This window comes from Megascapheus bottae, chromosome 18, assembly GCF_031878675.1.
Source record: "Megascapheus bottae isolate mThoBot1 chromosome 18, mThoBot2.hap1, whole genome shotgun sequence".
NCBI lineage: Eukaryota > Metazoa > Chordata > Mammalia > Rodentia > Geomyidae > Megascapheus > Megascapheus bottae.
The window spans coordinates 43,820,751-43,833,516 of record NC_143526.1 but is presented as its reverse complement, the minus strand read 5'-3'; the positions used below and the strand labels follow the sequence as shown (position 1 = coordinate 43,833,516).

The window sequence follows — 12,766 nt, the reverse complement described above, 5'->3', positions numbered from 1 at the left end:
AGACCAGGACCGTGGCGGCTGCCCTGTCCCTGCTCTTCTGATTCAGACACAGGTGGGACACAGACCACTCAATAGTTGAATGGTCACACATTTTGCTTTACCTTTTCTTTCCAGTGGATCTGATTTTCTCTCCCACCCATCTCCCCACTTCTCAACAGCACTGAGACTTGAACTCAGAACTGTAGGCTCTTACTTGCCTTTTTCACGCGAGGCTGGCATTCTACCACTTGAGCCACAGCTCTGCTTCCAGCTTTTTGGTGGTTAACTGGAGATAAGAGTCTCAGGGACTTTCTTGCCTGGGCTGGCTTTGAACTGTGATCCTTAGATCTCAGCTTCCCAAGTAGCTAGGATTACAGGCATGAGCCACGAGTGTTCAGCTTGCCTGCCTGCCTGCCTTCCCTCTTTCCTTTCTCTCCTTTCCTTGCCTTTCCTTCCTTCCCTTTTCCTTCCCTCCCTCCCTGCTCACCTTTGGTCATGCTGTGAAGGTTTCAGAAACAAGTGAGTCTAATTTCTCTTTCTCTGTGATCTTTTAAATTTATTTTACGGTGTCAGTCCTGGGGCTTGAACTCGGCCTTGCCCTCTCGGCTCTGCTGTTTCTGCTCATAGCTCGTGCTCTACCACTGGAGCCACACTTCCAATTCCTGCATTTTGCCAGGTAATTAGAAATGGAGTCTCAGACTTTGTTCAAACTGTGATCCTTAGGATTTCAGCCATCCAAGTAGCTGGGGCAGCCCCTGCCCACGCCACACCCCGCCCGCCCCCACCTGCAGTCTTTTTACACCACCATCCCTCCCAGAAGGCCAAAGCACCTGGGGGGGAGTAGCGTTGAACACCTATCACACACCATCTGTTTGAAGTAGGGGCCATTGTCTGGGTGAAAGGAGAAGGTGAAGAGTGGTGGTCTGGGTGCCTGCAGGCAGTAGCGGGAAGGCAAATTCTTCCCCGCCCGCCAGGGTTTCTAGTGTGCAGGTGAGGGGTGGGCCAGGCGCCAGCAGGTGCGGGGCACGGAGTCTGCCTTCCACCGCTGGCTGTCCACCTTCTGATCCTGAGCTGCCCACTTCATCCCGCCGTGCTGAGGCGGCCCTTGGGGTCTAAGGTGTGGGGAGTGGGCTGTGGGCACGGGGTGGGGTGCAGAAACCTATTTTAAAGGCTCTTACCACTCCGAGGAGAAGTCCTGCAGGGGGGAGGGGGCAGCCTGCCTGCTCCATCTTCCGCACACATCTTCTCACCGTCTCCTTCTGGCCCGGGGCCACTGCTCTTCCTGTTGGCCAGGCCACCACACAGCCGCAGGGGGATGGCTGGTGAACTTCCCCTTACCTTCAGCAGCCCCTGCGCTGGCCCCACGGGTTCCGACGGTGAACTAAGCACCACCTCACCCCTCTTCTCACGTGTATACACACAGGTTCGTGTACCTGCATGCACGTATTCGCACACCCACCCCACTCGTTCTTGCTTTAGGCTGTACACACACACCCACTTGACAACCTACCCATTTCACTTCACTTGTGGAGCTGGGATTCACACCCAGGGCCTCACCCACAAGATGAAGCGGTCGGTGCAGGCGCAGTCTCCTCCACAGCAGACTGCAGGGCCCTGCGTGGGGGACGCAGCTGCTTTTCCTTTTCATTCCCAGAACCCAGAACAAGTCAGCACTGGAACACATAACCAATTGATGGCGATGATTTGTTATGGAAAACCAGTACTACTATTGTATTACAAATGCTGGTCGTTGCGATTAACAGTAAAGGGTCCTGGACTTGGATTTGTTCCTCTTACAGCATGATTGCAGGATGGGCTCCAGAGCAAAATCTTTAGCAAACTATGCATTGCAATAGGCTTTGTCTGCCCCCTACTGGCAGTTTCTGGACACTGCAAGCCACACACTACAGTGTACCAGGCATCTGCCAGCCCTGTCCTATTCCTGGCATCCCTGGTGAGGATGCAAATGGGGGCAACATTTCCAAAGATACCAGACAACCCCCGGGGAAACCACCCAGCAATCCCTCCTCGAAACACCTTCAACCACGCATGCACACACATGCACACGCGCACGCACACGCACACACACAGTGCAGGCACCATTGCATTGTCATTTCATGCTGTTGGAAGCGGCTGTGTTAAGATGATCCAAGAAGATGGGCATGAGAGATATACACAGCTGGACACAAAAGAAACCGCGGAGATAGAACCAGAATACAGACACTGGCTGCTACTGGGGCTGTGTGGGGAGGGAGGAAGGAAAGGAGAGGCTTGAAGAAGGGACAGGGAGGGGGAAGAGGTGCCACGTCCCTGGGGGGGGCTTGGTATTTTTGTGTGTTTTGGTTTTATTCTTGATGCCAGTCTTGGGGCTTCAATTCAGGGCCAGGGTGTTGCCCCCGAGCTTTTTCACTCACTGCTGGTGCTCTACCACTTGAGCCACAGCTTCACTTCTGCCTTTCTGCTGGTTCATTGGAAATCAAGTCTCACACCTTCCTAATGTCGGCGGATCAGCCATGAACTTCCCCAGTGCTCTCGGGGAGAGTGGAGCAGTGTCTTAAGGGCGCTTGTCCAGGGTGCAGCAAGTGAGTCCTGGAGCAGCATTCTGCACGATTCCATTTGTGCAATGGCTGGAAACCACAAAATCCTCCAGACGGCAGCTGGCCCGGGGCAGGGCAAGCCTGATGCCCCTGCAGCTTGGTCTTCAAGATTTCAGGGAACTAAAGAACTTGGGACTGCTGACTTTCTGGGTTTGATCCTGTGTTTTAAGATTTAACCTTAGGGAGAAATTGGTGTGGGGAGTGAGCACCTTTCTAACCTCCCGTGTCTGTTTCCACAAGTGTACAGTGGGTGCGATGAGCGTGACAGGCCAGCTGGGCGCTGAGACTTCTCATTCCTAACTCCCTGTCCACAGACACTGTAGTCTCTGTACCCTGGCTCAAGGGCCCAGGAAACCTTCCTGTTAGGTCTGCAGCCTCCTGCGTGGCCAAGAAAATGACCACAAACCCTGTGGTTAAAAACAAGGACATGGATTCTCCGTCTCCATGGTGGAGGAAGGGCCATGTACAGACTGGGGTTTCTGCTCAGGGTCTCCCCAGGTTGAGGTCAGGCACTGGTCACGATGTGTCCTGCCTAGGCCCACCTACTGGCATCCATCCTTTTACAAAACCTGGTTTCCTTCTTGCTGTGGACTGGGGGACAAGAATCTGCCCTCCCAGTTTTGCCAGAGCTGGTGTGGCTTAAACTCAGAGCCTTGTGTAACTTTCTTGCTCATGGCTGGTGCTGTACCACTTGAGCCATGCCTCTAGCCTTGGTTTTTGCCAGTTATTTTGGCGTTTTGAGGTCTATTTTGATCAGGATCCTTCAGATCTCAGCCTCCTAAGTAGCTAGGATTACAAGTGGGAGCCACTGGCACCTAATTTAGCTTCACTTAACCATGAAGTTGTTCTTTGTAATGTAGTAGATTAGGAACCATTCACCTACTTTGTCCACGTGGACACATGAGAAGAGCCAGGAGTGTCTACGGAGATGTTGGCATGTCTGGCTTTCTTATTGGTCCCCAGGGGTCAGGACCCCTCGGCCAAGGATGTCATTGTGCTGGGCGCTGGCAGCTCACACCTGTCATCTTAGCCACTCAGAAGGCTGACATCTGAGGATCAAGGCTCCAAGCCAGCCTGGAGAGGTTCTTACCTCCACTGAAGGAGCCAAAGGTGGGGTGAAGGTAAGGCTTGAGAGGTTGAGCACCAGCTATGAATAGGAAAAGTAAAGCACGAGCACAAGGCCTTGGGTTCAAGCCTCAGTACCTGCACACACACACACACACACACACACACACACACACACACACACACACACACACACACACACACACACACACACACACACACACACACACACACACACACACCCCTCCCCCCAGTGTGTGGGAAGAGGAAAGGCAATCCCTTCTGGCTTGGTGGGGACGGGGCGGGGGAGGGGGGATGTCTCACTACATTTCTCTTCTGGCTCAAAGGGAGAAAGGCAGAGCGGGCACGTGAGGGCTCTTCCTTCAGAATAGTTTATTAGATCGGATGCTGTCTGCCAGCATTCTTCTCTCTACTCCGACGCCACCCACTCACTCCGATTCCTCCTCCCCCCAGATCTCGTAGATGGTGATGTTACCCTGGGGGTCCGGAGGCATCTCCGGGGTTTGTAGCTTGGGGGGGTTTCCGGTTGCCATGGTGACTTTCAGGTTCCGCACCCTGGACAAAAACTTCACCAGATCCATCTCGAGCTGGGTGAGGGTGTTGAACGCGTGGTCTTTGGTGGGGGAAGCATTTTGACTTTTCTTTAGTGGCGAGCGAAATTGACAGCCTCGAAGGCTGGTAATATTCTGCTCCTGCAATGAAAGAGTGCAGGTGAAGAAGGGCCGGCTGACCCTGGCTCCAGGGCGCTGGCCAGGATGGGCCTGCCCGAGAGAACATAGTTCTGATAAGGCTTTGGTCCAGGTGCTGGCAAACTGGTCACATCTGTTTATTCTGCACTAGTCCTGGGGCTTGAACTCCGAGCCTGGACGCTGTCCCTGAGCTTTTGTGCTCAAGGCTGGCGCTCTACCATTTGAGCCACAGCTTTTAGCTTTTTTGACTGTCAGCTTTTTTCTGGTTCAGTAGAGGTAAGAGTCTTATGGACTTTTCCTGCCCAGGCTGGCTTTGGACCAGGATCCTAAATCTCAGGCTCCCGAGTAGCTGGGATTCCAGACGTGAGCTGGGTGCTCCACTCCACTGCCTGTTTGTATAGATTGGGACTCAGCCATGCTTTTATCTGCACATTAGCTGTAATTAAAGGGCTGAATACTGGCCCTTTAACAAAAGCTTGCCAATCTCTAGCCAATAGGGTCAGTGGGTCTGTCCAGGGCACTGTCCAGGGCACTGTCTCTCCTGCCCCTTGTACTTCAAAGGGCTGGCAAGCCACTCCGGGGACTGGCAGGTACCATTACCCCTTAGGTACAGGCCTCACACACCTTCCCTGGGGAGAATGAGAACATTTCCATGGAGTCTACGATGTAGAAATCAAACAGTGAGACCTTAAGTAACCAGGGGACAGCTGGCTACTGTGGTTCATGCCTGGGAGATTGAGATCTGAGGATCTAGGCTCAAAGCCAGCCCAGGCAGAACACTTCCTGACATACTTGTTTCCAATTAAATCAGAAAAAAAAAAAGCTGTGGTTCAAGTGGTAGAGCACCAGCTTTGAACAAAACAGCCAAGGAACAGAGCTCAAGGAACCTGAGTTCAAGCCCTAATACCAGCATGTACATATACACCACCAACAAAGTCAGGGACATTGAATCTGGCTTTGTGAATAATTCTGGCTCGAAACACACTGTAAATTCTTTAATATAACCTCAATTTGGAAAAAAACAGTTGATAGGCCAAACGGTGAGCCATTTGACAAGTCAATACAACTGTCCCAGCCTCAGTGGGCTTGGGGACACATTAAGGCCGTACTCAGCATCAGGCCCAGGATTTACAACAGGGCAAGCTACCGTCCCATGAAGTCTATCCTCACAGTACGCAGTCTTGCCTAGACTGACCAGAGGCTTCTGAAAAATGCGGTATAGCCGGGCACCAGTGGCTGGTACCTACCATCCTAGCCACTCAGGAGGCTGAGATCTGAGGTTTGCAGTCTGAACACAACCCAGGCAGAAAAGAAGCACTCGTCTCCAGTTAACCACCAAGAAAGCCAGACCTGGAGGGGTGCGTGGCCCAAGCGGGAGAGCTCACATTGAGCACAGAAGCTCGGGGCCGGCCAGCGCCCAAGCCATGAGTTCAAGCCCCAGGACTGGATGTAAAATGGAGCCCACCTCACCTTACTCTTCTCACTATCTCCTCGAAACTTCAGTATCACATACAGCACAACAACGAAAAAAAGCCAGAGCCATTTGCTCCCAAGCCAGCCTTGGGCATGCTCTGGAAGGTTCTGTCGAATCCGGAAGTGCCCTCCGCAAGGCGCTTTCCCTTGGGGTTCTCTGGCTATCTCCCTCAGCGACGAGAACATGAAGGCCCAGCCGCAGGAAAGGCAGAGGGGGAAGAACAGGAGCCATCTCAGCGTCCACATGGTGGGCAGAGGTGGGGCAGGGGGCCGCTCATGGTGGGTCTGTCGGCTTGGCGCCGGGAGTGGGCACCTTCTGCTGGGCGCCCGTGATGTCACAGAGGCCCCGGCCCACAGACCAGGCCTTTGTGATGCCTGCGGGGGGCTCCCTGTGTTGCCTGGGAGCAGGACTTAGGGAGAAAGTTCTAGAGTCAGAGAGGGAGAAGCAGAGGGGAAGCCAGGTGTGTGTTGGAATGTCCTTTGAGCCCAGCACAGGTGGGAGGTTTGTGAGCTGGCACCATGTGCCCCACGGCAGGGGCCACAGCAGGTGTTTTGCCAAACCTCCATTCTCCCCTCAAACGACCTGCCAGGATTTCCATGCTCAGGAGCCTTCGCCTAACTCCACATTTCTGTCTCAGCAGGCACACAGTTCTGGGGGCAGTGGACTGCTCTCCCAGGCCAAGCCCAGCCCAGCCCGGCCCGGCGGTGGCCCTGAGAGCACTGAGTGCCACCGACACACACCTGTAATCCCAGCCTCCAGGACTCTGAGGATCATGAGTTCAAAGCCAGCCTGCCCCCCAAAAACATCACCGTTCATTAAAATGTCCCAAGAGCTTGGTGCTGGTGGTTCGTGTGTGATCCTAGCTACTCAGGCGAAGAGTAGGTGGTCTGAGGTCTGGCAGGGCAGAAATGTTCACAAGACTCTTACCATCAACGAACTACTCAGAAAATCCCAAAAGTGGTGCCCTGGCTCAAGTGGTTGAGTGTTAGCCTTGAGCACAAAAGGTCAGGGACAGCGCCCAGGCCCAGAATTTAAGTCCTAGGATTGAGGGGCGGGCGGGGGAAGGAAAAAAGGGGCTGCCTAAAGGTGTGGCTCTGAGGGTTGAGCTGAAGCCCAGCAAGTACCAGGCCTCGAGTTCAAGCCCCAGGAGCCCTCCTCCGTACAGACAAGAGAGCAGCAGGCCCCCATGGCTAGAACCCCACCTCCACCAGGCAGGACTGTGAGCAAGTGCAGCTCAGCTAGCCAGCTAGATGTGGTTTCTCACCTCAAGAGTGGGCAGTGGCCACCACCCACCTGCCTGGGCTACGGGGAGACCCAGGAGGACGCCAGTGAAGCACCGGACTGCACAGACAGCCCTGAGGACAGGGCAGCTCCTGCCTTTCACCTCCGCTGACCTCGCGGGTCAGGTGAGCTGCCAGGGTCTGGGTATAGGACACAACACTGGGCAGTGCTCCCTGCATAGGGAAAAGGCTGCCCTGCAACGCTTCTGCTGGCCTTTAAAAGCTGGGGCCTCTGACCCTCCCTTACTGGACAGGCCTGGACTAGGGCAAAGCCTAGCACACGCTGTCAGAGCTTTGAGATGGACCCAAGGCTCTGCACACGGACTGGTCCAGAGCAAAACAGTCCTTCAACACAGAACTGAGGCTAAAAAGAAGAAAATGAATCGCACGCCTGCAATCCCAGCCATCAGGAAGGCTCCAAGTTTAGAGGCCAGCTTGGGCTATGTAACAAGATCCTATCTCAAGAAGTGGCACTGTGGCTCAAGGGGTAAAGCACCAGCCTTGAGCTGAAGAGCTCAGGGACAGCGCCCAGGTCTAGAGTTCAAGCCCACGACAGACAAAACAACAACAATAAAAAGATCCTATCTTGGACCGGGAGTTTGGCCTAGTGGTTAAAGTGCTTGCCTAGCATGCACGAAGACCTGGGTTCGATTCCTCGGTACCACATACATAGAAAAAAGCCGGAAGTGGTGCTGAGGCTCAAGTGGTAGAGCTCCAGCCTTGAGAAAGTCCAACGACAGTGCTCAGGCCCTGAGCTCAAGCCCAGGACTGGCAAAAAAAAAAAAAAAAAAGATCCTATCTCAAAGAATAGGTGCCTCTCTCCCCATCTGAAGGGAGCACGGAGGCTGGAGGGGGCACACGCACCACTTAGGTACCCTCCCACCAGTGCCAGGGAGGAAGGAGGAGAGGGGAGAAGGGAGAGGCGGGGTGGGGAGAGGCAGCGCCCGCTCCCCGGGATGATAGGGAGGCCGCTTTATTCAGAACCACACTGGGAAGGGCCCACCTAATCCGGTTCTCTCCGGAAGACCACAGAGCGTCTGATGGGACCTGGGGGCCGGCCTGAGGGACAGTCCCATGCTCAGTCGGCCTGCTCTGGAAGCAGCAGGACACCCTTGTCACTCACGCGGGGTGTGCGGGCAGGGCACTCAGAAGCAGTAGGACGTGTGGGTGACCCAGTGCGCAGACTCCTCCTTGGAGCGCTTGGCGGAGCTGTGCGTGGTGAAAAGTGACTTGTAGGCCTCCGACTCCTCGCTGTCGGCGATGGATCTTTTCAGGGCAGCCGCCGCCTTCCCGGCTTTTCCAGAAGCAGCTCCATTAGTGGCTGCAAAAGAAACGCAACCGTCTTCAGGGCTGTAGACCTCACAATCCTGCCCGGCAGGAGCACGGGCCACACACCTGGCTGCGGCCAATGCCAGCATCAGTGCTGCACTGGGCCAGAGGGCAGGGGCAGGGGATGTGCATGGCACCGGGGAGCCAGCTGTGCCAAGACCAGGAAGGCGGCCACGGTCGCGAGTCGTGCACACACAGCTTCAAGCGTGTCTGAGTTGGCGGGGTGGTCCGGAAGGCCCCGGTGGCCACGCAGGGTCACCGCCTAGGTACAGCAGGACAAGTGGCTCCTCCACGGGACTCACCTGCACTTTTGGAAGCTGAAGCCGGTTTCTCTTTGGGGTCGGAGCTGCTTTCCTCAGCCCTGCCAGGCTTTGCTTTGGATGGCCCTGGGCATTCTGGAAAAGAAACACAATCCCAACAGAGCAGGAAGTTGTGTGCGCTACAGGCTGCAGTGCTGTAGCTGTAGGGTTTTTTCTTTCTTTCTTTTTTTTTTTGTGCTAGTCCTGGGGCTTGAACTCAGGGTCTGGGCACTGTTCTTGTCTCAAGTCTAGCACTCTACCACCTGAGCCAGCCACAGTACCACTTCCAGCTTTCTTCTGTGTATGTGGTACCTATGAATTGAACCCGGGGCTTTGTGCTTGCTGGGCAGGCACTCTGCCTCTAGCCACACTCCTGGCCCTGAAGTTCTTTCTTCTAGTGCTTACCTTCAGCGGCTCCAGCCTTTGAAACACACTCCACGCCCTTGGGCTTCTTGGTTTTCTGCAGGAGGAAAGAAGTGTTGGGGACGTCAGGGGCGGCTGTGGGGCTGGCACCTGTCAACCCTCCCCCGAGTCCCCAGGAACATGCGGTTTTGCACTAGTGCCTCACACTCCTCCGACAGTCAGGTGACATAGGACGACACGCAGGTTGCGTGCAGTCCAGAGCACAACAAAAGACTATGTCTCATCACAGTGCTGCCAGTTCAGCTGCTCTGATGGTTGCTTACTGAGCTATAAGCTTGGAAGCTTAAACTTGGGCATATTTCTAGCTAGTTCAAAGATCTGGACTACTTAGATTCTTTTTTTTTTTTGTCATGGGGCTTAAACTCTCCCTCAGCTCTTTTGGCTCAAGGCGGGCACTTTACCACTTTGAGCCAAGCTCTACTTCCAGTTTTCTTGTGGTTAACTGGAGTCTCATAGACTTTATTGTCTGAGCTGGCATTGAACTGTGATCCTCAGGTCTCAGCCACCTGAGTAGCTGGGATTTCAGGCGTGAGCCACCGCACTCAGCTCTGGTTAGCTTCTTAGGCACTGGAATTGTGATACCTTAGTTACTGGGCAGCAAGAGTGGAAAGGTGTGAGTCCCTTGAAAATCCCACAGCTGTTTCTGCATTGATTCTATTCCTTTGATTTACTTTGAAATGTCATTTTGGCAAGTCCCCACCAAGGCCACAGAGCCTCCTTATTTCAGAGGACTATCTCCACCTACTTACTGAACACTAGAGGTCCTTCTCAGGCTTGGCCTTCCTTTGAGGGGAGGCATTTCCAAATCAGGGTCAACTACATCCCCAGACCCCAACGCCAACGTCCGAGCTGGAGCGAGCAGCCTAGTAGCAGCGTCTCAGAGGGACAGGGCATAGTATGCGTGGAGAGTGAGTTATTTCCATTGGACTCTGACAACTTAGCAGGAAGCCTGGACAGTAGCTTCCTTCAACCTCCAATTGCCGTGTGTGTGTGTGTGTGTGTGTGTGTGTGTGTGTGTGTGTGTGTGTGTGTGTGTGTGTGTGTGTGTGTGTGTGTGTGTGGATGTGCTTGAACTCAGGGCCTGGGCACTGTTCACAAACTATCTGCAACAGACAGAATACCTGCATCTCCTCAATAAATCATGGTGTAAATGTCTGCTGGCCTCAGATCTAGAGCCTACTAAACAGTTTATTTTCTTCTTGGTGGCACTGAGGGTTGAACTTGGGGTCTCCACAACCAGGCAGGAGCTCCAGGCAGGAGCTCTACTCCTGGGCTGTGCCCCCATCCAGTTGTCATGTGGTGTCATCAGGGAGCACTTCCATGTCCCAGCGCCAGAACCCCTCCCCCATAAGACCTGACACCCTGTGTGATGTGTGCGGGGTGCTGTCTACCCTGCCACTGGTGGTAGGGCCGAGTGTGGACAGGTCCAACAGTGCCTGACACAAGCAGGTGTGCTGGACCCACGCCGGGGACCTGCTCAGGTTCTAAGCCCTAGGAAGATGCCAGAAGCCTGGGTGAGAGGTCCGGGTGGGTCCTGGGGAGGCCAGCATACATACATACATACATACATACATACATACATACATACATACATACATACATACATACATAACTGCCTGCCTGCCTGCCCTCCCACCCTCGCCCTGTGCCAGCCCTCACCTTCTCCAGCTTGGCGCGTAGCCGCCTCTCCTCCATCCTGGTCTTCAGCTCCTCCACGTCCTCCTTGGTGCCGTTGAGCACAATGATGTCATCGTCCTGGAAAGGGGCCCCACACTGGAGGGAAAAGGGAAAGCCATCTTCAGATGATGGAGGGAAGGGGTCCCCAGATCACTGCTCGCAGCCCTTGCTAAGTGTGTGCTGTGGCTCTGCCTGTGTGCTGACTCGGCCAGTCTGTCCCTCTCCATGGCTTGAAGGCCGAGGGCCACCGAGGAGGGAGGGCAGGGCTGCTGGCAGGCACAGCTGGCTCCAGGAATGCTACCCACACAGTAGGACTCTATGAGAATCTCAATGTTTGCCTCTTTTTGCCACATGTGGCTCAGATGCAACTAAATGGAGGAACCACAACACTTACCTAAAAAGGGTGCATAACCTGTCTTAGCTACTGAATATTCAATATAAAGGAAAAGTAAATTAGCAATTCCACAGTCACATGGTCACTTTTTTTTTTTTTTGCTGGACCTAGAGCTTGAGCTCAGGCCCTGAGCACTGTCCTTGGGATTTCTCAAGGCTAGAGCTCTACCACTTGAGCCACAGCACCACTTCCAACTTTTTTCTACGTATGTGGCACCGAGAAATCAAACCTGGGTCTTCATGCATGCTAGGCAAGCAATCTACCACTAGGCCAAACTCCCACCTGATCTATCTTTATTTCTTGAGACAGTTTCCTGCCTCAGATTCTCATCTTCCTATCTCTACCCCCAGAGTTCTGGGATTACAGAAGTGTACCACCATGCCAGGCTCCAGGTGGTAACTTTTTTTTTTAATAGAGCGCTTTTAAGAAAAAGAGTTGGGGCAGACCCGCTGTGTTGGTGTTGGTTGTGAGTCCAGCAGGCTTGAGCTTGCAATAAAGACTCTCGTGCTCTTACCTTGGGGAGTGGGGGGAGAGTTGGGGGACCGGGAGTTTGGCCTAGTGGTAGAGTGCTTGCCTAGCATGCACAAAGACCCAGGTTCAATTTCTCGGTACCATATACATAGAAAAAAAAGCCAGAAGTGGTGCTGAGGCTCAAGTGGTAGAGCTCTAGCCTTGAGAAAGTCCAAGGACAGTGCTCAGGCCCTGAGCTCAAGCCCAGGACTGGCAAAAAAATAAATTAAAAAAAAAAAAAAAGAGTTAGAGCTGGCGCTGGTGGCTCACGCCTGTAATCCTAGCTACAGGAGGCTGAGATCTGAGGATCAAGATCCAAAGCCAGCCTGGGCACAAAAGACCAATTAATCACTAGAAAACAGGACGTGGGGCTTGGCTTAGGGGGTAGAGTGGTAGCCTTGAGCTGAAGAGCTCAGAGACGGGGCATAGGCCAAGTTCATGCCCCCTGACCCCCCCCCCCCGAAAAAAAAAGAGCTGGGAAATGTCACGAGGGAATCCCGGTGGACTTAGGGGCATGGACCCTTACATCATTTAAAACAAATGGGAAGGGCTGTGCGGCTTTTCCTTCCTAACATCTGCAAAGCACAGCTGCTGTTTGTGTCTGACCCATGTGTTACCTGTGTGGCACACTGCTCTGTCCTGACGCGTCTGCCCCTGCAGACACCCCGTGACGCGGTGGAGAACGCAGATCTGGTGTCTGCCTTCAGGAGCACCCGGTGCTTGTCCTCCCAGGGGCCCTCTGCCCTGTCCACCCGGCGGTGGCCCAGGGTTTTGCCCACAGGACGCTCAGTAGCTGCTGACTGGCTATCACATGCTATGGGGTTCCCATCCCTGTCTTCACTCACAAAGTCCGAGGAGGGAAGGAAGGGGGTGCCCGGAGGCCCCCCCCCCGTGGGCACACCTGTGAGCCAGGGGCCAGCGTGACTCTGGCTCTCCTGTCGGCAGAGATGGCCAGCTCTTCCCCCTCTCCTTATGAACAAATACATGACTCTCATGGACTTCACAAAGCACTGCAGCGGGTGCCCACAA

At 54.1% G+C, this 12,766-nt stretch overlaps 2 protein-coding genes across 2 annotated transcripts in view; both read right to left on the bottom strand.

The window, feature by feature from the left end:
- Positions 1-4,014: 4,014 nt before the first annotated feature.
- Positions 4,015-6,149, bottom strand: LOC150050636 (protein FAM209-like). Its single transcript, XM_090352556.1, has 2 exons — positions 5,822-6,149; positions 4,015-4,354 (listed from the first exon to the last, which is right to left on the bottom strand). The coding sequence occupies exons 1-2, from the start codon at positions 6,068-6,070 to the stop codon at positions 4,091-4,093; spliced, it is 513 nt and encodes a 170-aa protein (XP_090208682.1). The 5' UTR covers positions 6,071-6,149; the 3' UTR covers positions 4,015-4,090.
- The window catches only part of Rtf2 (replication termination factor 2), a 32,239-nt gene continuing 23,645 nt past the window's right edge, over positions 4,173-12,766 (bottom strand). The window contains exons 6-10 of the mRNA XM_090352555.1: positions 10,816-10,929; positions 9,139-9,193; positions 8,737-8,829; positions 8,229-8,426; positions 4,173-4,354 (exon numbers count right to left, since the gene is read on the bottom strand). Coding sequence (XP_090208681.1) covers positions 8,251-8,426; positions 8,737-8,829; positions 9,139-9,193; positions 10,816-10,929 — 438 coding nt within the window. The 3' untranslated portion in view covers positions 4,173-4,354; positions 8,229-8,250. The remainder of the gene's footprint in view (positions 4,355-8,228; positions 8,427-8,736; positions 8,830-9,138; positions 9,194-10,815; positions 10,930-12,766) is intronic.

What these genes read in the sequence shown, in the direction of transcription:
- LOC150050636 (XM_090352556.1), bottom strand. Translation starts at nt 6,070, where the DNA reads ATGTGGACGCTGAGATGGCTCCTGTTCTTCCCCCTCTGCCTTTCCTGC. An exon ending in GAGATAGTGAGAAGAGTAAG is followed by an intron (nt 4,355 to 5,821) that starts GTGAGGTGGGCT and finishes CTTTCATTGCAG; the next exon opens with GAGCAGAATATTACCAGCCT.